Here is a 25058-nt window from a genome sequence, read left to right as displayed (position 1 = left end):
TTTCTCACTTAACAGAGTGGGCCGTGTGAAGGCTGCCATCTTCCACTCTAGGGTGTCAATGGTCGCGGGTCTCATAACAATATTAATGTTCATGATGGTGGCGGTGACTGGAATAGTGGTAACGATAACAATTATGATAGTGATCATGTGAATACAAAGGTGGGTCAGTTTAACACGTAGGCTTTCGTGACCAATATCATCCATAATACAGGTTTTATGGGTCAGATCGCGTAAATGTGGTTAAACCCGCCACCACCCGACACAGCCAATTAGTGAGGGTTGTCGCGTAAACAGAACATGCCAATTCATCACTAGTACAGGACATCGGTGTGTTGGAGAACCAAGCCACAACAGCCAAATTTGACTGTCGCCCGACAGCCAAATTTGACTGTCGCCTGATAAAGCTAGTTGTAATTACTGGTGAAACGTCGTACTCAGATTATAAATGTTGTGGCTTGGCTCTCCAACACACCGGTGTGCTGTACTAGTGATGAATTGGCACGTTCTGTTTACGTGACAACCCTCCCTAATTGGCTGTCGGGTGGTGGTGGGTTTAACCACATTGATATATTTACGCGATCTAACCCAAAAACACCTGTATTATGAAAGGTGGTGGTGATGGTTAATATAATTAACAAAACGATGGCAGTTGTGATCGAAATGGTGGTGGTGTTGATGATGCTGAAAGTGGTAGTAGTAATGGTGATGATGCAGGTGGTGGTAAAGCGATGAAGATGCCGATTTATTGCTGTGGTGACTGATATGGTGGTGAAAACCCAATAATGCTGAATAGGCATGAACATAGTCATCAATCCATTAAATAAAACAGATTTTTCCACTCACCATACAAGCATTGAACCGTGGCGTGCAGGAATTGATTGTTTGCAATGCAAAGGTGTTGCATACAATTGCCTCAAGTAAACCCTGCAGCCACTACATGCGCTGCACGTTCACCACAATGGTGAATACTTCAATATAATCATGGCGCCGATTTGTAACAGATCAATGAATTGAGAGGTGAGTTTATTGTTACATTCCTCGTGATCATGTGGGGATTAACAGAATGAAAATTACACTGTTGGTAGACGAGGCGTTTGTAAAAGACTCCGTGTTCTTGCGCTCAAAGTTACCTCCTCTACTGTGTCCAAGACGGCTTGCCTGTGTGTCTCCGTCAGGTTGGACAAGGGGGTCGGTATTCCTTCACTGTCGTCAATGACAAAAGCACAAGGTGGGAGATAAGCGTGTGAGAAACAGAGGTGCCCAGTCCAAGGACTCGAAGTCAGGCTTTAGCATTGCTTGCTGTGGCTCCAAAATTGCTATTATGTGCCTTGCTGCTCCTGGCGATAATTATACTGGTGGTGATGACGATGGCAAAGGAGCTGCTACTGATAATGATATTTCTGCTGCTGTTATTGCTACTGCCGATGAGGATGATGCTGATGATGTTTCTGCTACTGTTATTGCTACTGCTGAGGGTGATCGTAAAGATAGGGTTATTACTGCTGCCATTGCTTCTGCTGCCTCTGTTTCTGGTATTACTGGCGTTGCAACTAATGCCACCACCGCCAACACCACCACCACCACCACGTTTACTGCCAAAGACAAGGACAATGATGACAAGAAATGACGGCATCATAATCAGAAACACGGTGAACAAAATATGAAGAGGGCAGCAGAGCGAGGCAGTGCAGTTGCAAGCATTGGCGCGCGGGCAGGTGGCCTAACCGTAGCTCGGCAATGGCCGAGGGGAGCAGCGGGCCGTGCAGAATGTTCTCCTCGTCCGACCGGTAGGAGCTGCCCTGTGCTGGCGAGCGGTGAATGAAGGCGCTGTTCTCAGATGAGTACCTGGAGCGAAATGTGAAAAAAATTAAGTAAACGAAATATAAAAAAACCTCTCAACCCTCTTCCTTATTTGCACTGCCGGGCAGCAGATGAACATGCAATGCAAGCGTATGTGTGTATGTGTGTGGGTGGTTGCATGTGTATGCAAAGCAACAATTCAGAACTCGCAATTTTATTAATTAATTGTCTTCTTTGCATTTTGGTAAATGTAGTGCCCCCTATTGGCTGCAGAAGTCACATGAAACATTCACAACCAACACATACAAATAGAAAATCATCAATGCTTACTTGCATTCAGTCAATGCGTGAGTACATATTGGAAATGATGTTATCTTATGTGCGTGTGAATGCGTTAAATAACAGACCGACCTGTTATGCGATATCCCAAGTGGTGACTCCTCAATCTCAAGTGGCAGGGTGAGGATGATTATGTCCAATGTGACCGTCAAGTCCTTGAGACTAAACTTCCTCAGATCCACACCTTCCAGCCATCCCAACACCTCCCCTGTGACAACAGCAACCACAAGACAGCAAAGGGTAAAATGTCTAGTCACCGCTCCCTTCCTTCTGCCAGATGCCACAATGAATGCACTTGCCCACCGAGATCTGCTCTTGTAGTTTTCATCGCTGCCGCCATCTGGCATTAGGTCTTACCCTCATTACAAAGTCAATGTGTCACTTCAAGGAGCTATCTTACGAGAAAATATTTCAGTTTAAGCTCTGCAACTAGAAAGCAGACAGACAAGGGGAAAGGGAGATCATTAGGATGGGGTAGGAGAGCAGGTGTAGAAACAGGAGAGAGTTGTTATTGGAGACGTCTCCATTTTGCACGCTTTTATTTAACTCACTCTTTTGTGTTGTATCCTCAAATCTTGTAACTCAATTTTTACCCACTTCCCAATGTGGTATCGACTGCAAACTTGGTATACTTATGTTAAACTGATAACAATACTACATTCTATCATTAAAAATAAAAAAAATAACTTTTTAAACATTTTTTTATATGTTATGTTTTGGCTTGGGTCTAATTGTCCACGCTCAACTGACGTTGGCTGTAAATCACCACAGTCCCTTGCGTTATGGCAAGCTTCAGGGCCACTTCCTGGAGTCGTGGAGTTTTGCCATTACTCGTAAGGTACATTTGATTAAAGCGTGTTTTTTAAAAAGTTTTTTTTAAATATTACTTATTTAAAGCAAAGAAGAGGTCTTAAGCCTATACTTAAAGTAGGGGTAATAAGAAGTTAGGACAAGAATGGGAATTCCAGACAGCATGGGTAGCAGAACAGGAATTACCTCAAAGAGTTGGCATTTAATTTCAGGAAATATCCTTCGTCATGCAAAGTTCTTTTAACGTTAGATAGGGGTTTCGCTGTATATGCTTTATACGAGCCTACACACGTATGTGTGCCGGTCCGTTTTCTGCACAGTGCAATTACACCAATCGACGCAGCAGCACACGCATGCACCGGCCAATTCCGCACACCTCAATACATACGCAAACTCACCAAGGCATGTAGGCAGCGTGCGCACAGGCATGGAACAGTGCTGGTTCCGAACACTGACGGAGCAAGTCAGGTGGACGAACAATGGCGGCAATCCATCACCACCGTCTCCACCATTATCACCACAGCCGTCACCATCACTATCATCATCGTCATCATCGTCAATTTCAAAGTCATTTTCTCGGTCTGCAGCATCAATAGTTCCATCTGATGAAAATTCAACTTCTCCATTATCGTCCTTTTGTTCATCACCATCATCATCTTCATCATCATCCTCTTCCTCTAGCTCTTCATCGTCCTCCTCGTCATCGTCATCAGGGCCTTTGCATGGTCCTTGGCGCCAGGTGGAGGTGGCGGCATCCCCTCCCGTGTTATGCTCGTCACGGTATTCGACAACGATATCAGCATCGCTCTCGGTCAGAGAGAAGGAGGTTCGTGCTGGAGGGAGCAGGTGCAAGAGAAATGGGGCACACAAGGAACAAATTTCGTAAGTATTATCTAAGAAGTGCTTTGCTTTAAATTCCCCCAGAATTAAACTCCATCATGGTCAAAAGTCCTTGAGTTAATCGTCTACTGCTGTGTAATCAAAGGTTGAGGAACAATATCCCAGTAATGGTCACGAGAACAGACCGGACTGTGATTTGAAAGTCTTTTCTTCCATTGCGAGTATATGAAACTCAATGAAGCAACCCTTTTTGCAGCGAGGTACCTAGGCTATGTGTTTCAGGCTATACGACAAAAGTTTGCGCAGCTCTAGGGTCGATAAAACCAGAAACCATGTGAGGGACGTCAACAATGGTCATCCTACGGAGACTCGTCGCTGTTATGGAAACGTGAAATTTAAACACTAGCTCAGAGCCACCACCAGAGATGAGCGCTGGCCCACGTTCACTTGCAAGGGAAAGACATTGACTTCAGCCTCGAACAATCAGACTCTCTTCTCTACTATTACAAAAGGAATATATTATAAGAACGTGCAACAGCCACGACCCTCACCAAGACAAGGAGACTGAGAAACGAACGAAAGTAGAATGTGCAACATTAACATGTGAACATGTACAGCCTTGTTGTCCATCTACTGCTGGATGAGGGTCTCTCCATGCCGTGGAGGTTACACGACTATTCTTCACTACACCGCTCAGTGTGGGTTGGTGAAGGCAGGGAGCATAAATGTTGAAGCATATAAATATTGTAGTATAGATTTTTCTGCATTCCCTCTGCTGTCCATCATGGTGCCCTACAGCCCTATTGACCTCTGTGCATGGCGGTCACCCATAAAAGCACTATCCAATCTCAAGTCTACTTTAGTTACCAAACTTAATGAGATCAGGCACTGAGTGATTTGAACATGATAATCACGTGGCAATAACCCAAATAACCTAAATAAAATCATGACCGACAACACCAGCGGCAGGAATTAAACCTGTGACCTGTAACAGGATAGACGGGATTAGAAACCGTACCTCCAGTGCTCCCCTCTGTCTCGGAGACTCCCTCGGCTTTGCCAAAGCGCCGCGATTTTCTCTTGGTGCCCTGAGTCTCGTTCTGACAAAACAATCCATACATAACCACAGACAACAATTCACTGATTATGCCTAAAAACAGAAAAAAACAGCAGTTAAAAATAGAAGCAGCCCACAGAAACAAATATCTGCTATCATAAAGATACACAAGTAGGCAATTTGTACTGGGCTGCCCAATGCGGGTTTGAATATTAATAAATTATTTAGTAAACAACTTTAAAATATCATTCACGAGTGATCTAGTGACATAATTTAAGTGGCTTTGTATGACAATATCGGAGTTATGTCATACCAGTGCTCCGTACGTTCATGTTAACACATGTTTTTTTTCGTTAAGTCAACAGAAACACCCACGTTGGGCAGCCAGAGACACAAAACCTAGGTGTGTAGCTACTGGAGAAGAGCAGTTTGTCCATTGCTTCTGAAAAGTTGTTGTGCATGGCAGCAAAATTATTCTGCGATGATTGCTACTGTGTTGTGGAATAAGGTAGACGGAAAACACGAGTGGGTGGTGTTTGAGTTTGTGAGCACCTATTGCACCCTAATGCTTCCATACCTCTTTCTTAGGTGAGGTTGGACAGTAGAAAAAGAAGGCGGGATTGGAAGGGATGCTCTTGAAAAATCGACTGCTGATTTCCAAAAATTTTGCCTGGATAAAGACAGCCATTAATATTATTGAATTAAATATTATACACCATTTAGAACGGACTTGTTCACTTCTTCACTAACTCAATTATTCACTCATTCACTTACTTATTTACCCACCCGCTCCCTCTCTCATGCACTCACATACTTGCTCACGCCAAGTCCCCTTATGCTCACTCAAGCTCATACCCACTAACTTGCTCACTTATGCCATCTACTTGTCCACTCACTCACTGACCCAATAAATTACTCACCCATATATTTGTTCACTCATTCATGCACTCAATCATTCAGTCTCACCTGTATAGCACTGTGTAGGTTGGGCAAGGGCTGGCATGGGTCATCATGGCTGGTGATGGGCGACGAGGCAAGATGAGGGCAGAGGGGACTGGAGGCAGCGGCGTGCGGTGACGAGCCAGGCAGCACACTGTTACGAGTGACAGCAGTCCGCAGTAATAGTTGCAAATAGTAGCACCAGTCGTAGCAAAAATAGCATTACCATTAACAACAGCAGCATTATTGAAACAAGCAAAAGTATGAGTAAAAGGCAACAGCAAACAGCATAATTGTCATGAGCATGTGCATTATTGTCAACATCTGCAGCAGCAGTACAGCAACCACAGGGGTAGCAATAATTAATATTAGTAACACGAGCAGCAGCAATATTATTAGGTGAAATATGATTAACATCTGAAGCAGCAATACTAGCACATCCAGTAAAAAAACTTATCAGCAACAGCATCATTTAGACCATTATGCATCAGTAGCAGCAGAAGATGCAGTAGCATGAATCTGAGAAGCTTTAACCAGCAGCAGTATCACGAATTACAGTAGTCATACGAGCATCGCCATCATCATGGCAATTAACACTAACACCACCATTTCCATCAACACTATCAACATTTTTTTTATTTAAAGCTTTCGTTACTGCAGGGATTCATATTTTTGGTTCTTTCGGTAAAGTCCCTTCTACGTGACTTTACCGAAAGAACCAAGAATATACTATCAACATTATTACCACCATGACCACAACCATCATGAATACCACTGTTATAACCACAACCACCAGAAACATCATCATCATCTTCTTCACTATCGCCATCCCCGTTTAAGCATAGAGGTGCACATTCACAAACATTACAACTCTTCGTACTACTCACCTCATTGTAGCCGTTAGATCCTTGTCCATACTCGCATCACCGCCCCCATCATCAGGCTCTAAGTTTTTCCTCGTCTCCACAGCCTCAGCCACAACAGAAACTCCTCCTGTCCCATGAACATGCATACACGGCATTTGTAAGAGGCATATAAGATCACTGGCTATCCAGAGGGGTGCAAAATGCCCACATCAGAGAAACCAAGCTTGCACCATTTAGGTTCTGGGTTCAAACTCTGGGGCTGAGTGTCTTTCTGCATCTCTCTAAAATAGGGTTCATAATGGCCAAGTGAAAGACCTGGATTTAGTCAAGTATATGTGGGGGTTTCTGTCTATGCAAAGAGCTTCAAAGGGTTTGTGCGAGGAACATAACTGCTGAGAGTTCTAGGTTCGAGCACTAGGTCTGGCTGTCCATCTCCTTCATGCAATAACTATAATAGCCATGTGTGGTTAATAATCGCTGCGTCAGACAATGAGTGAACACCTCTAAGGTTTTCATGTTCCTTGTGACAGCAACAGCAGTAGGAGGTGTGCAGATCACCAACATCGTCTCCTTCATCATCAGCATCACCATCATCACCACCACCATCGTCCTCCCAGCTGCTGTGGCGGCTTTGGCAGGAGGCACGGGGACGCACGTGGCCACACAGCGCCTGTGGCAGAATTTTTTTTAATTTTAGATCAGGGGTCGGGAACCTATGGCTCGCGAGCCAGATGTGGCTCTTTTGATGAATGCATATGGCTCGCAGATAAAACAAAATATTCTCACTTGTTTTAATCCATCCATCGATTTTTCACTGCGCATGTCCTGTTCAGGGCTGCAGGAGCAATTGTCCATTATTTTAATTGGATGATACTGGCCTACGTTTGCCGTTGCTGGGTAAAACAGGTAAACGCCCCCTTTTGAATCAGTCTGAGACTGCGTCTGCTCGGTCATTAGCTCAAAGCTAACCCTTCGACGAAGAAGATGGCGAAAAGAAAAAAAAGACGACGAGTATCGTACATTTCAGGACGAATGGACCGAAGAATTCGCCTTTGTGGAGAGAGCGGGTTCTGTGGTGTGTCTAATTTGCAATGACAAAATTACATCGTTGAAACGGTCGAATGTAAAGCGGCACTTCGACACGCGCCACGCTACCTTTGCATCAAAATACCCTGCGGGAGACAGCAGAAAGAAAGCGTGCCAAGAGCTTCTGAGCAGGGTGCAAGCTAGCCAGCAGCAACTCCGCGTATGGACCCGGCAAGGTGACTATAATTCGGCTAGCTTTGCTGGTTCTTTAGCAATAGTGAGGAACGGAAAACCATTCACAGATGGCGAGTATGCTAAAACGTTCATGCTGGATGTAGCCAATGAACTTTTTGATGATCTTCCGAACAAAGACAAGATAATCAAACGGATACAAGACATGCCTCTGTCGGCAAGAACTGTTCATGATCGTACCATCGTGATGGCAAACAAAGTGGAGGAAACGCAAGTGAAGGACATAAATGCAGCGCCGTTCTTTTCTCTGGCTTTGGATGAGTCAACAGACGTGAGCCATTTGTTGCAGTTCAGCGTGATTGCAAGATATGCTGTTGGTGACACACTGCGCGAAGAAAGTCTTGCTGTTCTGCCATTAAAAGGGTCCACAAGAGGTGAGGATTTATTCAAGTCTTTCATGGAGTTTGCTCAAGAAATAAGTCTACCTATGGATAAACTTCTCTCAGTGTGTACTGATGGTGCTCCGTGTATGGTGGGGAAAAACAAAGGATTTGTGGCGCTTCTCCGTGAACATGAAAATAGACCCATCCTAAGTTTCCATTGCATTATACACCAGGAGGCACTTTGTGCTCAGATGTGTGACAGGCAGTTTGGCGAAGTGATGTCGCTGGTCATTCGTGTGATCAACTTTATTGTTGCCCGAGCCTTAAATGATCGCCAGTTTAAAACACTGCTGGATGAAGTTGTAAATAACTATCCTGGTCTGCTTTTGCACAGCAATGTGCGTTGGTTGTCAAGAGGGAAGGTGCTTAGCCGTTTTGCGGCTTGCCTGAACGAAATCCGGACTTTCCTTGAAATGAAAGGCGTCGGGCATCCTGAGCTAGCCGACACCGAGTGGCTCCTCAAGTTTTACTATCTCGTAGATCTGACTGAACATCTGAACCAGCTCAACGTGAAAATGCAAGGCATTGGAAATACAGTGTTATCCCTTCAACAAGCTGTATTTGCTTTTGAAAACAAGCTGGAGCTTTTCATCACGGATCTTGAAACAGGTCGTTTACTACATTTTGAAAAACTGAGCCAATTTAAAGATGCATGCACAGCAAGTGAGCCCATTCAAAACCTTGATCTCCACCAGCTAGCTGGCTGCACATCCAGTCTCCTACAGTCCTTCAAAGCACGCTTTGGAGAATTTCGTGAGCACACTCGTCTTTTTAAGTTCATCACCCATCCAAACGAGTGTTCACTGAACACAGCCGACCTGAATTACATCCCTGGTGTCTCCGTCAGAGATTTTGAAGCAGAAGTGGCTGACCTGAAGGCCTCAGACATGTGGGTGAATAAGTTCAAGTCACTGAATGAAGATTTGGAAAGAATCACACGACAGAAAGCGGAGTTGGCAAGCAAGCACATGTGGACAGAAATGAAAAAACTCCAACCCGAAGACCAGCTGATTCTCAAAACTTGGAACGCGCTTCCTGTCACATACCACACACTGCAGCGTGTGAGTATTGCTGTATTGACCATGTTTGGATCTACGTATGCATGTGAGCAGTCATTCTCACATCTTAAAAACATCAAGTCCAACCTACGATCACGTTTAACGGATGAAAGCCTCAACGCTTGCATGAAGCTTAACCTCACCAAGTACCAACCCGACTACAAAGACATCAGCAAATCCATGCAGCACCAGAAGTCGCATTAATGGTGAGTGTTATAACAACATTATTTAAAATAATAAATTCAGAGGCTTATTATACTGACATTTAGTTGAATTCACTTTTAAAATATATTATATGGCTCTCACTGAAATAAATTTCCAATTTTTTTGCTTTCATGGCTCTCTTAGTCAAAAAGGTTCCCGACCCCTGTTTTAGATGGTTCATAACGGCCATGCTAGATTTAACTGGAACTAATGAGCCCTCACTCAACAGAACACTCATTGGGTTTATAATGGGCATGTCATATTCATGAGCTAGGACCACATAGGTCCTGGGTTGGAGCCCAGGAACAGTCCCTTCTCTCTCAGGAGGCTCATAATGGCCATGTTGAGCCCATGATGGTCGTGTAAAAAGCCAAATAAGTAGGACCACTTAGATTCTGCACTGAAACTTGGGGTACAGGTGCCTCTCCGAGCGTTCATAATGGTCATGTCAGAGACACTGAACCAACACACCCGAGATCCTTAGCTACAGATTCCCTTGCAAAGTAAAGCCCAAGGTGATACATGGGGGCTCATCAGTGAGACAATAAAGCCATAGTCGCTCTGACCTGCAGGAACGCCGTAATGTCCACCTCGGTGAGCGTCTCCTCACAGAAGTCAATGGCGGAGAGGACGTCCGATGCTGCGACGGCAACCGACCGTCGCAAGCAGTGGAACAGACCTGGGTGGCACAGGGTCAAGATCAATAAATAGCAACAAGGACCACGAGACGTTGACAGCAAACTAGAGATCACAACAATGACTGCGAGTTGGCTATCATGACCGAGCGATCGTGGAAATGGCTGCGAGATTGCAAAAATGCATGAGAAATCGAGTTAACGAGATCAGTGATAACCATGAGATCACAATAAAGACTCAGAGATTACGATAACGACCACGGATTACAATAATGGCTATAGGATTGCAAGAACGACTGTGAGATTACCATCACAAATGAAAGTTCAGAGTCGAACCTTTCATGAAGCTCTGGTGGAACACCTCCTGCACCAGCTCACAAACCACCATGAGCTCCTTTTCCCTATGTTGCCGTGACGACAGGTCAACGCCACCCTCCTCGGACGAACACCTGAGACAAGAGGGGATGGGGTCGTGGTGGTGGGGGGGGGAGGAAGATCGTGAAAGAAAAAGGGACAGTGGAGTGAGCTGTGCCAGCATCCTTTGGGGGCCTGTGTTCAAGCCCTGGGTATAGGGGTCTCTCTTTACAAGGCGGTTCACAATGGATGGGTCAGGCCCACAATGGCCATTTCAGAGACACTGAGCAGCAAAGGTTAAATTGCTGGAGCCTAACCAGAGCCGGTTCATCCTGACATGGCTACAGGTAGTCTCCGACTTACGATGGTCCGACTTACGATATTTTGATCTTCCGATGGCGATAGCGATACGACAAAATTGTAAATATTTTACATTTCGCGCGGCAGGCAAACGCAGCAGCATACAAGGTACGAATCTTGGTGAGTACAGTACAATATTATACGTTACGATACATTCAATGCATGTTAAAAGTTTTTAAAGCAGATAAAATGGTTTCCTGAAAAAACTTTCTATTAAATTGCAGTTCATATAGGTAGGCTAAGAATTTACCTTGTTTTTTTACTTTACATTTTACTGTGCAATACAGTATTGTAATTAATAAAAACATACAGTATATAGTTTAGACAGTACGGTACTGTAAATTGCTCTGTTTTGCTAAATTATCACCATTCTTTAAGACTCCTGGGCAGGCTAGGCCATCTTCGACTTACGATATTTTTGACTTACGATGGGGTCGTTGTAACGCATCTCTATCGTAAGTAGAGGACTACCTGTATTATATGAACCTTCTGAGGGTGACAAACAACCGGCCGCGGGGTTCAAATCCAGCATATCAGTGGTACTGATTTGGCAGTTACTGAAATGGCTATTATAAATCTCCTACAAGAGGTATAGAGACGCCTAGATTCAGGACATGAATCCTGGCAGTCAGTGATGCTGGTTCAGTGGTCTCCCACAGAGCCATGGCCATAATGAACCCTGCTGGAGACACCCAGACCTAGGGATTGAAACTCAGGTACTCAGTAGTGCTGGATCGATGTCTCTAGCAATACCACGATGATTCTCCTGCGATAGAGAGAGACCCAACTATGGGGACTAGTGTCTCCACACGGCCATTATGAACCCGCTATGATATAAAGAGCCATTCTGAACCTCCTAAAACACCCATATCAAGGGCTTAAGTCCAGTGGTACTGGTGTCTCTGAAACAGCGTTTATAGCTGTGACACGGTCATTATAAACCCATGAAAAAGAGAAAGTGTAAGGTCTTAAACATAGGATTTCAGCAGTGGTAGCATCGTATATTGGCCATCGTGAACCCCCTGTTAAGGATGTGCTTTCATATGCAGTACCCCAACAGGACAAATTCTCACCAGAAAAACATGTCTTCTCCACCCGACGCAGACATTTCTGCTTCTGCTTCTGCCGCTGCAGCCGTGGCATCAGGGGTAGAGGAAGGGCAGGGAGGGGCTGGGAGTCGTGTGAGTGTCTCACGGAGGCTGTCAACAGAGTGGCTGTAGATGTAAACCGGAAACCTGAGCCCATTGCTGCTAGGAGACGGTTCGAGCAGCGAGCCCTGGCGACTCAAAGCGAGTGAGTGGGAAGACCGGTGGGGGCGATCCTGGGATGCAGGGCGGCCTGTGGAAGGTGTCGGTGAGTGGAAGTTGGTGTCAATGGCAGAAGTAGTAACATCATCATCATTATAAGCAGTGGGCATTCACTTTAGCACTGTCAACAAAAGCATCAACAACAGCAGAATACGCATAATCATCAGCAGCATCGGGAAAAGTAAAATAATTATCAGAAATAGAACTCATCATCACCACTGTTATCATAAGTATGAATAGTGACTCGTATGATCATGAAGTGTGAGCAGTGAAGGTGAAAGGAGTGATGACGTGATCTTGTGGTGGATGGAGGGGGTGGGAGGTGTCTGAAGGTGTTACAGTGGCGGTAGAAGCAGCAGCATCATCACTGTAGATGGATAATGAGTTTGAACAGTTATTGTCGATATATATAAATCTTAATCCCAAGAAGTGAGCAGTATTAAGTATTTTTAGTGAGTGCGAGTCTTGATCGGTGTTAGTAATTGGCCAGAAATGACAACCAAGGGTTAGTAATGAGTAACAATTGAGTCTTACATCTCCGATTAGCACGGTTGGCTACGTAGTTCACCATACATAGTGAATAGTTTGGAGCGGCAAGAATGTAGTCGCGAGTGTGACCTGTGTGATAGGAAACTAGAATGCTCAAAAAAACCCAAGCAAGAGGGAATAACATACGCAAGCCTCAAGGCAGTCGCCGCAGCAGCCTATATATTGTATTGCAGAAGACGTGTCTCACTCACAATACACATTATCTACCAAGCTTACACTTAGGCTTCTGGGCTATAGCCAGCATCACACACTCACCTACTGGAGACTTGACGACTTGATCAGGATCCTGGTTTGGATTTACAGGCAGTGGAACCAACTCCTCTGTTTGTACGGCATTAACAACTGGATCCGAAGCTTGGAGTACGGGATCCGGATTGACTGAATGTGGATTGGTTCCCAAGAGTAATTGAAGGTCTGTATTGAACAACCACACACACACATATACATACATTATTTTGTACAAATACCTTTTAAAGTACATTTTTTATTACATAATCAGGAAATGAAATAGATGCGCATAAATACAGAAAAGGTTATGTATCAGATGAGATTCGAGTTCTGCATTGGATGAGACTAGGATTCTCTATCTGATCAAAAGAGTATCATGTATTGAATGAAATGAGGATGTCTTTAAGATGAGCGTTCTGTGTCAGATTAGACAAGGGTACTGTATTCAAGTATCATCATGAGACCTCCTTTGCCAGTCGAAAAATATAATAGGTTTTTACCCTTTTATCTGGCAACAAAACTGACACCTTTTTACAAGGGATCATGTTTGCATTAACCACAATACTGGTCAAAATGCAAAAAAACAGCACTCTGATAATGTATGCATTGTCATCAAGTTGTGCGCCTTTTGGCATGATCTGGTCAGACACCATATTGGACTGGGCTCGAACAAAAGCTGTCTCTGGTGTGGACCAATCAATTTCAAGGACAATGCATACATTATCAGAGTGCTGTTTTTTTGTTGTTTGCATTTTGACCGCAAGTATTGTGGTTAATGCAAACATGATGCCTTGTAAAAAGGTGTCAGTTTTGTTGCCAGATAAAAGGGTAAAAACCTATTATTGTATTAGAGTCGACGAGCGTTACACTGGATGATACAAGGGTTACGAATTCGAAGATTTTAAATCAATAAAATGAACGCAATGTAACCTGTAAATGACGCCGGCACAAAGACGAGTGTGTGCCCAGATCCCGTGGCTTTGGCATAACAACGCCATCGCGCAATTCCTGTGCCCTGCGCACCAACAGATAAAAACCAGGGGACTGCGATTAAGATTTAGAGTGTTTAACCGAGACTCGGCTCCAGGACATCAGGTGTCAGGATTAGATGTTCTTGTAACAGGGTTTGAAGATCACAGTCTGGACTGAGACAAGGTTCCAGGATCAGAGTCTTGCTTGAGACTGGGTTTGAGGATTAGAGTCACAATTGAGGCTCAGGAAGACTCCGTTTCAACAATGGAGTTTAGAATGGAGAGTATATTCTGATTTGGCATTGTGTAAGGTCTTACCTTTGCTGTAGTCGTAATCGTCGTCTCTGTGCTGTCTTTGCTGGCATTCAATACAGAAGATTCCTGTTTATCTGACTCCACTAAATAAAGAAAAAAGCAAGCAAACTATTACTTCTCTTCTACAATGAAAACATTTATCTTTTATTAACTGTAAACATGCATGTTGAACTTCTTTCTCACCGTACGTAGTCAACAGTGCTAAATGGGATGTGCTAAACATCAATACCACACAACTACAGCTCTTTTCAAACAAAGTGTTTTTTTTTTTACTCAGATTGTTCATAATAACTATGTAAGTTACATAATGTATGCGTCATAAGCAATGAGCTAACAGTTCTTACAGCCTGGATTCAAGCCCTGTGACTGGGTGTGTCTTCAGCTAAGGGGGTTTATAAATGTCGTTTGTGAATGACAAAGAACCAACGCTGTTAATAGCGTGGGTTTGAATCCATGTTTTAGCCACCCACATATATTGTCATTGTGGACAACAGAAAACCTTACAAATAGTACAATGTCAGCACAAGAAAAGCGTGGAGTCAAACGACTTTCGAGATAACATCAAATAGCCTAATGTGCTCTCCAGCATTGCAAATTTAATGAAGGACACAACCCACAAGCCAAAACAATCATCTTATATATATTCCTCGGCTGGATGTGGCAGGCTGTCCAACATGAATATAATACTAACAACAACAAAATGGTGACGTAACTAGAGTGAGTTTTGTTTCAATTAATCAACAACAAAGTTAGCTAAGGTTGCACCTTCTTGCGTCGGCATGCTGAAGAGAGGTTTATGGCCACCCCTGTTCCTCTCGAGAACCAACTTCACAAAGGTCACATGATCACCCTCGTCCAATGGAATTTCACGGAGAGAAAGGGCATCTGATAGGCTGGTATGGAAGAGGCTCAGGAGCCAATCAGATGGGTGAGTGGAGCCAGTGGTTGAAGAGTCGGGCCATGAATAATCTATACACACATACAATACACAGTTGGGTAAAGAAGTGTAAATCAGAAATTATGTATGCATGGACCACGTATTCACTCACTCACTCAGCCCCTTTATCACCCACTCCATACACACCACCGATTTCACCCACTCACCAGTGCTGTAGGTGTTGAACACCATTTCCGCCTGTCGACACTTGGGCAGGAGGCACATGAGATCAAATCGGAAAGGTATGTGCCACAAAGTGCTGGCCCCACTCTGCTGCTTAACTGTAAACACACACACACAAAGACAATGAGTTGCTGTTTAGCCATAAGTAATTCTGAGCTAAGTGTTCTTCGCAAACACATATTAAGACCAGCATCAAGTGTCAAGGAGTGTTGTGATCAGGAATATATCGGATACATTTTAGGAAGCCACTGGAGCTATGCACATTTAAATCTAGATTGAAAACTCATTTCTTTAGAACTGCTTTGTGTTTATATTCTTAGCTCTTTTGGTAAAGTCACGTTGAAGGGAAACAATAAAATAATAAAATATATAATAAATATATATTGAATAATATATAATGTATAAAAATATATATAATAAATACGTTATTATATTTTATTATTTTATTGTTTCCCTTCAACGTGACTTTACCGAAAGAGCTAAGAATATGAATTACTGCAGTCACGAATGCTTTGTGTTTAGTTTGTTGTCCTTCCCCCTGGTTGGTTACGTACAGTGCAAAATAATTTCAACATGCATACATTGTCTCAAATGTGCAGATATCTTACCAACAGCAACAAGTACTCCATTAAGGCTCAGTTGACTTATGCAAAGCCCAGGATGAGCTCAGATACAATTTTCCCCCAATGTTATCTATGGCTAAGAATCAAACAGATAACAGAGATCATAGCATAGCAAAGAACCACAGCAAGGACTACCTGCAACATAGAAACTAGTTTAGATACACACACACACACCACACTAGTCAAGTTTCATCATTTTCAATAAATGTTTACAACTTTACAATCAGCACCATGGTCAGAACAAGACAGAAAATAAGAAATTGCTCCAGACGAAAAACGAGACGCAAAAATAATTACCGAATTGACTCACCACCCTCAATTGTAACAATTTATAAAATCACTGAGAAGAGGGGGGGGGGGCGGAAAGGGTAAAACACTAAATCGCTGCACCACAAACACATTCCACGCACACTACAATCACACACACCTCCGACTAGTATGGTTGGCTACATATGGTGCGAAAGACGTTCAACATACAAAACATTCATACACGGGACAACAGCCACTCTTGACTACCGACAGTGATTCTGCTTGTTTTCCACCCTACAGTTACAATGACGACCTGCTACATGTGCTCACAGACATAACATTACACACATGGACTGACACAAACGACACTCTCACAGACATGCACACACTGACCGACCAAGATAATTTACCTAGGGGCTGTATGGCACGGTTGGTTGCATAGTGAGCATCTGGATTGTTGCACAGGAATGCCAGCAGTTCACTGGTCAGCAGAGTGTTGACACAGTCTATATCACGAGGGTGCATCTGGCACAAAACAGTTGCCATCATCAGCAGCAGCAAAGATAGTGAAATCAACACCAGCAATGACAGGAGTTTGTCATTTTCAGCAACATCAGAGGCTTTATCATTGCTATTGTTGTGCAAGGCTAGTGAATGCAAATGTTTATAAATGTATGCAAGCGTTTACGTGTGCATGCGCGCGCGAGTGCTGGTGTGTGTGAGTTTTGGGAGTAAGTTAAGTGTTAATTGTGTGTAAATGTACGTGTGTGTTTTGGGAAGTATCCAGTTTTATATACAAGGGTATTAGTGTGGGTGAGTACAAGTCTATATGAATGTTGGTAAGAGTACGCGAGTTCTTATAAGCGCATGTGTAATTGATTATTGTTTTACTGTATGCGATTGTACGCCAGTCTTCAGTGTGAGTGTTGAATGCGAGCGTGTACATCGATATTGTATGCGAGCCTTCAGTTCTAGTGCTGTAAATGTGTATGTGCAAATTGTACAAGACTCTATACGCAAATGTTTTATGGGTGCGAGCTTACTGCATGGGCAATGTCCGTGTAACAAAGTCCGTCCAGGTGCGACTGCTGAGCGTAGCGTTCAGGTGGGATTGATACCCGGCCCGACAGGGGCTCCAACCAGCACTCGGTTGAGACAAGAAGCATTACCTGGAGACAGGGGCACACATATAGGAACACTCATGAGACACACGGACACTCGTAAATATGATCATAAACTACCAAAGAAACAGGAATACTCACAAAAAGATGCAAATATATCGCGACACATTCTCAAGAGACACTCATATAACGAGACACTAATTGACAGTCAGATATTCATACAGATAACTAGACACATACACATTGATACTCATGAAGCTACTCATACACTCATTGAGACATACGTACTCATTAAGACACTGGTACATTGATAAGAGAAATAGGGATACTCAAAGACAATAATACTCTCAGAGACACACATATAAATAATAATGACTGACTGATTGGGACTCTAATGAGCTCTTGGCTCTCGAAGCTGAAGTCTCAATCAAGCCACGAATGCTCTACCTCTCCATCAGAACCCAAGAGGTCACCATTGCAGTCATCTTCACCATCATCATCGCCATCTTCATCAGTTGAAAACCTGGCGAGGTGAGCAACAATTTACCATAAAATTCCATACGTCAATGTCATCATAGCCAATGCTGTTGATGCCACCATCTCTTGCCATCGCTTTCTTCCTTCTGTAAAATACTACCAAATTTTGCAAACGTTTACACCTGACCTCCATGGTTGGCTCTTGAGTGTATAACCACTGCCTGGCTTAAGTTTAATTTAACAGTTGACATATCCTTCAAGCACCACTCAGAAAGCTTCATTACCACCCCTGGCTTTAGGATTTCCCCCTTGTCACCAGAGGTCAGCAGGCCAATATCCACGTTAATAACTTGCTTTCCTCCATCTGTCATATGTGCCCCACCCATCACAACCGATAATTCCTAATTACACCTATAACGCTCACCCGCTACAATATAATTCTGAACCTCAAAGTTGTTTCGCCTGTTCTACCAATAACTTTGCTATTGAATGTAGTGGTCTTAGTAGTTAGTGGTGTCAGTGAGTTGCGATGCAGTGACAATTAAACACTCACGTGTGTCTGGGTGAACTGCTGAGAGGGGGGAAGAGCACATACTGAACCAGACAAGTCTGCACCTCATCGCAATCACCTTTACCTTCACACTCTGCCTGCAAACACACACACATGCACGAAGTTAACAAATGTTTGCAAGCAACCTCTTAAGACCAGCATTATGGACACACACTAGTGCACGGAGGAAAATGTACTTTTTGGGGTCACTACCTTCATGGGCAACTCTGTCACCATAGAAACGACCCCATCCCCACTCGCTGCAAAGTTGAAGCCCTCAGCAAGACGGAGTCTGAAAAACATCATCATTACAATAATAAATAAAAATGTTATCGACGTAATTGCAAAGTGTCTTTTTGCTCAAATAACCTTTGGTGGTACACACCTTACTTGGCTGAGTCAGCAATGTAAATTCCACATTCTCACATTAATCCATCGGATAACCACTGTCCACTACTCACAAAATGGTGCAATTCATTGTATTCATCGCAGAAGGATGAGGTAGATGAGATGCTATTTGATGACGCAAATTATGGCGAGGATGTTATTAATGAAAATTTGAACTCACTTATTATGAGTTAATTACTCTAACTATAGCAACACCATGTGGATTATGTTTAATTTTATAAGGAAAAATATCAACAATATATATAAGCACACAATCAACATCATTATACCCACTTTCCCCACACCATCATCACATTATGAGCATCACCAACATGAACCACCACCGCCCTTACTCTGCGAGTGTCTGCAGAAGTCTGGTGCAGGCTGCCATGACCACAGCCGTGTATGAGGAGGTGGGGGAGGTGGTCGATGAGGCGTTGGAGGAAGCCAGTGGTTCCACGCTGAATACCCAGCGGCGGTGAGTGAAGTAGTGAGCGAGTGCCGAGCACGGGGAGCCGGGGACAGCAGCAGAGGCCGCCAGTAGCAGCGGGGGCTGCCGCTGCTGCATCATGGGCAGTGGAGGCGCTGGAGCAGGAGGAGACAAGTAGTCGATGGGGGCTCGCTCATACCTGCGCAAGGAGGGAAAGCAACAGGGGGCAAGCAGTGTGTGAGTGCGTGTGCGCATGTGTGTGTGTGCGCACAGGGTGCATGCGTGAATGCAAGGTTGTGTTTATTTGTGCATATGGGTATGAGCATGTGTGCAAGCAGCAGTGTGCACACAAAAGGCAACCATATTACTTGTGGTGATGATGGTGATGGTAATGGTTCATGATGGTAGTGATGCTGCTGGAAATGATGCTGTTGATACTTTTACTGGTGTTGCTGATAATGATGTCAATCATGTTACTGCTGCTGCTTCTGTCGGATCATTATGCTACCGATGATCATGATGATTTTGACGATTACAATGACGCACCTAATCAGCAATTTTTCCACGGGTTTTGTCAGCAGCACAGCACAAGGACGGTCTGAAGAGGGTGGCGGCTGACTCGATTTTGAAGCTGCGGGGCTTTCTGTGAACAAACACGTCTTGCTCTTGCCCTTTTGCACTTCCTCTGGCTGCTGCTGTTGCTGCTGCTGCGGTTGTGGCTGCGGCTGCTGCAACACGCGCTGTGGAAAACTCATCTCCCAAATCTGTTTCCTCAGGTCGTCCACAACCTGGCATCAATGTCAAAGAAAGAACAAAAAAAGGAAATATTCAAGTCAGAATTTCACAACCCAGACGGTAGGACTTTTAAAATGTGAAGGATACAATCTCGATTGAATCCGAGTTCCCGGAGGCTGGGTTAAGTCTTGATTGAGACTGGGTAACGAGATGTGAGTTTTGATTCGTCTTGGCTCCAGGACATCAGGTTTCACGATCAGTGCACTGCATTAAAGGACACCATCCTTGCCTTGTTGCGCGTTGAAGCTGGGGTCTCAAGCGGAAACGCCAAGCGGAGGACGACACAGGGAGCTTTTGCTGAAATCCGCACCAGGTAGAATGTGACTGAACCATTTGGTAAATCTCTAAAAGGAAAAGAGTCAAGGTAAATAGGGATAAATGGGTATGGATGGGGAGATATAAATGCATGGGGAAGTACAATAAGGCATGGAGAAACACGGTGAGACACAAAGGGGAGGTAAGAGGGAACAGAGAAGCAAATAAAAATAGGGAGACAACGGGAGGCCCAAAAAGAGACACAGTGAGATATGAGGAGGAATTAAAACTCATTCGGATGCACTTGGAGTCACTGTGGTAAATTAGAGATGGGCTTGATGTGGTGCTGTGTCAGGAAGCTGCTGTGTGCACCCACCACTCCAACATCACTCACACGAGCTTCACGTAGGAGTTTGCCTCCACCAGCACAAAGGAGCTCCACGTACGCAGGAGGGAGGTGAGGGCCGACATTGCCACTCGACTTTGCACCGTGGCAAAACGGCCGTTTGAATTGGGGGTGTGGATGAATCGTGGTACAGGCCTTAATACAGCAACAAAAGAAACAATGTAAATACAATGTAAAGAACCAGAATTACAAAAATAAATACATTCTGCATCGAGTGCCTGGGTGAAAGAATGAGTGGCAAGATAATTGGTTAAATGAGCATGTGGGCAAGTGTGTGGGTGGGAGACTTGATGACAATGAATGCGTGCATCAATGTATGAAGTCTATGTGCCTGCGCGAGTTGAGCGAGTGAGTCAATGTCACCGTCAGTGACAGTGGTCGAGTGAGGGATTTAGTGAGCGACTGATGGAGGATAGGCGAGTAGTTGGATGGGTTTGAGCGAGCTAGTTGAGAAAGTGCCGTGACTTTCGCAATTACAATAAAACATTCTTGGTTCATATTCTTGGTTCTTTCGGTAAAGTCACGTAGAAGGGAAACAATAAAATAGGAAAAATATAAAACAATAAAATTCTCACGACGTTTCGACTGCAACACAAGCAATCATCATCAGGTGTGAAAACCACAGCAAGAAAATTTCAAAAATTTGAAATTTTCTTGCTGTGGTGAGAACTGTCTGGTAGGACAGCGCTGTCCTACCAGACAGTCTCGTCCCTTCATCTGATAAAGGCCGCTTGTGTTGTGGCCGAAACGTCGTGAGAATATTATTGTGTTATTTTATTTGATCAATTTATTATTTTATTCTCATTCTACGTGACTTTACCGAAAGAACCAAAGAAGATGAATCCTTGCAGTCACGAAAGCTTTAAATCGAGAATTTTATTGTTTGATATTTTTATTATTTTATTATTTCCCTTCTACGTGACTTTACCGAAAGAACCAAGAATATGAATCCCTGCAGTCACGAAAGCTTTAAATAACAATAAAACATTTACAATTAAATTCTGAAAATCCAAAATCTTAAACTAATCCCTACTTTGTATGCAAATAAATACGAGTGAGGTTCTCTCCCTCTCTCTTTCTTACATGTCATGTTGCAACAGGACCCCAATGCGATGCAGGTGCATCCACCGCTGGAGTTTGCCCACATCAAGAGAGAACACGGGCTTCCAGTAGCCTGAGAACTGCCCATGGCTCGAGTCCTTGCCCAGCCCACTCTGCTGCAGGGACAGCACCTGCAGGAAGCGGAGGAGCAGAGGGGGAGGTTTGAGGGGGAAGGTAAGGGGAGGGGGACAGTGTGGAGAGGGAGGCACCAGGTAGAAGGTACTTCTCAAATTAACTGGACTCACTGGTAACCACAAAATCTCTAAGAAGATAGATTTTTTTTATTTTTCATTCACTGGGTTAAAGTTTGGTTTGTTTTTAGGATTAAGGTCAGGGTTAGCATTATGGTAAATTTTAGGGTTCGGGTTAGAATTAAGCGTTACGGTTAGGGGTAAATGTTAGGTCTATCTTCTCATCTTAATCTACAGTTAGGTCTTAGGTTCATTATTGTGCCATTTTAGTGGCATGTGTCTGTATGTCGCCATACAGACACATTTTACCTCATGTTTATTGTCTATGGTGTAGTATCAGTATTATCGCCATGTCTTTGTCTTCCCTTACAGATGTGCTTGCGATTTATTATACGGCTGTCTACGGTGCAAAAGAAGTTCAAAATACATACGAACATTCATCAGTGTAGTGTGAGTGTCAATATTAGTGCAGTGTCTCACAGGTGTGCTGGAGCCCGGTGGGAGGTAGAAGAGGGGCACTCCATTCCGTGTGCTCTCCGGCACGGTGTAGAATGCTGGGTTACTGCTGAACGACTGCAGGTGAACGAGCAGCTGGTCGGTCTGGGCAATCCTGAAGGGGCACACACATACACATGTCTAATATTGAGAGTGGAGCGGTGGCGGAGTGGATAGCACACTGCACTATGAACCTGGGGACCTGAGTTTGATTTCCATTCTCTCCCAAGGTAAGTAGAGAGTAATATCATAACCAGCGCTTGGCCTCGCCCTTCACCAACCCGCATTGTCTAGCGAGGTGAAGTATGGTCAAATCACCCCCATGACCATTACAACACAGGGATTCCGTCATCCAGTAGTGGATTATTTAATACAGTCTATTGATCTTCTACACAAGCCAGAAAGCTCATATTTATTCAAATCAGCAGAGTCTATGATTATAATTCGTAAAATATAACGTTTTGTTTCTGAACATAGGCTTACCAAAACCTGATTAATGTCGTTTTTAAGGGTGATAAATTCCAGTAGAGTATTACTCATGTTTTTTTTTATAAGAGTGTGACTCTCAAAAGATGCTAAGTTGACAGAAAACTATGGGTTACTTGTGTTCACAAACTATATATGACACTTAAACATTCATACACATACATATACACACACAACCATGTATACTATAGTGCTCTACACTCTGCATTTCTGAAAAGATACAATATGAGGTAAGAGCAGAGCCAGAAGAGAACCATGCTAGAAACTCCCACAGTTGCGGAGGCGTTCAAGGGGGATGGCATAATCGATGGTACCGAAAGCAGCAGTGAGGTCAAGGACAACAACAAGAGACATCCATGGTCAAAAGAGGACAAGAACTGACCACATGCAGCAGAGCAGTCTCTGTAGAATGGTTTTTGTTAAAACCAAATTGGTCTGGGCCCCTTGATATCATGGTGAATGAAATGTTTAGAAAGGAGAAATAGTAAACTTCACATATACGTATACTTGCAGGCAAATGTATGCGCACAACACATTTCCAAATACACACGCACATATATGCACTGTACACAAATAAAAGTATACTTAAGTCATGACATTCGTGATGCTGCTGCTGAAAACAATGATGCTGCTAATGACGATGACAAACATGACTACGAAGATAATGACGATGCTGCTGATTATGTTGATGACAGACATTATGCTGCTGCTGCTGCTGTTGATGATGACAGACATGACAATGCTGCCGATGTTGATTAAGAATTTGGAAACAAAAATGATAACGCTGCCGCGGCTGATGACAATACAGCTGAAAACGACGGCAAGGTGGATAAACTCGGGACCCACCCGAGCAGCGTCTGCCAGAATTTGCGAACAACAGCCATGCGATAGGGAGAGGCGATCGGCTTCCTCATGGTGCAGGTGATGTCGTGCAGCACCTCATACCCGCCCTCCATCGTCACCTCGGTTAAGCACACAGGCTGCACGGCGGACCCTGTGGCAGGCAGAGACATTCGCGACACATCAGATGTGGTTGCTCTCCAACCTCTACCCTCTAGAGAAAAGACCCAACCCAGAAACAAGGCGCAGTTTTGTTGATACAAGGACTCATGGAACGGTTTGCGGCCTTATTAACCCAGCCATTAGTGAATCTGACAAGACGGTGTTAATTTTTACACACAGGCACGTTAAAGTGCAATACACTTGGTCAAATTGGTGTCCCTCTTGACAAGAACTATTTATATGGCTCCACCAAACACTTGGTCACAGCACGCATCATTTATTATCACAAGTGATTATTTAAATGTGGAAGCACGTGGAAGGCACTGGAAGTCAGGTCGGATGAAGTGAATTTACCCGACTGTATTATGAACTCATAACTTTACAGATCAGTAAAACTGCTGACAATGGCGAGACCCAGCCAAATATTACTAGTTGAATTATTACGAGTAGAGAACCAAATTGCTCTGCAATGGAAAATAAGAGACAGCTGTCATTTCACACACTTATTATGAGTCTATACTCGGAGCATTAAAAGTAATATTTTTTTATGTTAAAGAAATTCTAACATAATACGTATTGTGAGATGTTTCATATTCAATAGGCTATAAAGACTATTCTGCCGAAAGAATGACATTAATAGGAGCACAAATTGAAACGTTAGAGCAATATTAAATGAATCGTGTCAATCTTCTGAATTCGTTCCTCCCACCTCTACTGTGTTGCTACCTATTATACGTCTCCCGAACTTCTTCTGCCGTTTCAATTTAACTTAATGTTTATTTGTTTTTATATTCTTTGGTTCTTTCGGTCAAGTCAGGTAGATAGAAAAAAATAATAAAATAAAATACAAATTGAAAAATCGCGCCGTTTCGATCACAACCCAAACGATCGTCTTCAGGAGGACAGAGTGGGAAGGGTCACAGAAGGCGACTGCTTTTAAAGGCTTTCAGGGAAAATCTCATTTAGCCAGTCATCCAGCCAGTTTCGGTGGCAACGGCTCACTGCAACTAATAATATTTTTTGTTGGTGTACAGAGGAGTCCAGCCAATAGCCAGCCAGGAAACTCAAGGCATAGAT

The 25058-nt window shown here is 43.7% G+C and overlaps 1 protein-coding gene across 4 annotated transcripts in view; it reads right to left on the bottom strand.

Moving 5' to 3' along the window:
• SZT2 (SZT2 subunit of KICSTOR complex) overlaps positions 1 to 25058 on the bottom strand; it is a 119500-nt gene that overhangs the window by 84329 nt on the left and 10113 nt on the right. For all 4 annotated transcript variants that reach the window (XM_032953111.2, XM_076066048.1, XM_076066051.1 and 1 more), the window contains exons 11-39: positions 23826 to 23973; positions 22479 to 22608; positions 21790 to 21938; positions 20695 to 20841; positions 20275 to 20389; positions 19797 to 20038; positions 19174 to 19449; positions 18647 to 18725; positions 18437 to 18531; positions 17854 to 17929; positions 17329 to 17454; positions 16696 to 16810; positions 15398 to 15511; positions 15059 to 15262; positions 14297 to 14376; positions 13938 to 14022; positions 13035 to 13193; positions 11997 to 12261; positions 10546 to 10658; positions 10141 to 10253; positions 7153 to 7321; positions 6673 to 6778; positions 5813 to 5939; positions 5424 to 5516; positions 4808 to 4889; positions 3348 to 3782; positions 2212 to 2347; positions 1726 to 1845; positions 1131 to 1203 (exon numbers count right to left, since the gene is read on the bottom strand). In XM_032953111.2, coding sequence (XP_032809002.2) covers positions 1131 to 1203; positions 1726 to 1845; positions 2212 to 2347; positions 3348 to 3782; positions 4808 to 4889; positions 5424 to 5516; positions 5813 to 5939; positions 6673 to 6778; positions 7153 to 7321; positions 10141 to 10253; positions 10546 to 10658; positions 11997 to 12261; positions 13035 to 13193; positions 13938 to 14022; positions 14297 to 14376; positions 15059 to 15262; positions 15398 to 15511; positions 16696 to 16810; positions 17329 to 17454; positions 17854 to 17929; positions 18437 to 18531; positions 18647 to 18725; positions 19174 to 19449; positions 19797 to 20038; positions 20275 to 20389; positions 20695 to 20841; positions 21790 to 21938; positions 22479 to 22608; positions 23826 to 23973 — 4172 coding nt within the window. The remainder of the gene's footprint in view (positions 1 to 1130; positions 1204 to 1725; positions 1846 to 2211; positions 2348 to 3347; positions 3783 to 4807; positions 4890 to 5423; positions 5517 to 5812; positions 5940 to 6672; positions 6779 to 7152; positions 7322 to 10140; positions 10254 to 10545; positions 10659 to 11996; positions 12262 to 13034; positions 13194 to 13937; positions 14023 to 14296; positions 14377 to 15058; positions 15263 to 15397; positions 15512 to 16695; positions 16811 to 17328; positions 17455 to 17853; positions 17930 to 18436; positions 18532 to 18646; positions 18726 to 19173; positions 19450 to 19796; positions 20039 to 20274; positions 20390 to 20694; positions 20842 to 21789; positions 21939 to 22478; positions 22609 to 23825; positions 23974 to 25058) is intronic.

The sequence above is a fragment of the Petromyzon marinus genome, chromosome 1, assembly GCF_048934315.1.
Source record: "Petromyzon marinus isolate PM22_M1 ecotype Great Lakes invasive population chromosome 1, UKy_Petmar_22M1.pri1.0, whole genome shotgun sequence".
NCBI classification, from domain to species: Eukaryota; Metazoa; Chordata; class Hyperoartia; order Petromyzontiformes; family Petromyzontidae; genus Petromyzon; species Petromyzon marinus.
The sequence above is the reverse complement of the archived record's forward strand: the minus strand, read 5'-3'. Positions and strand labels throughout refer to the sequence as shown.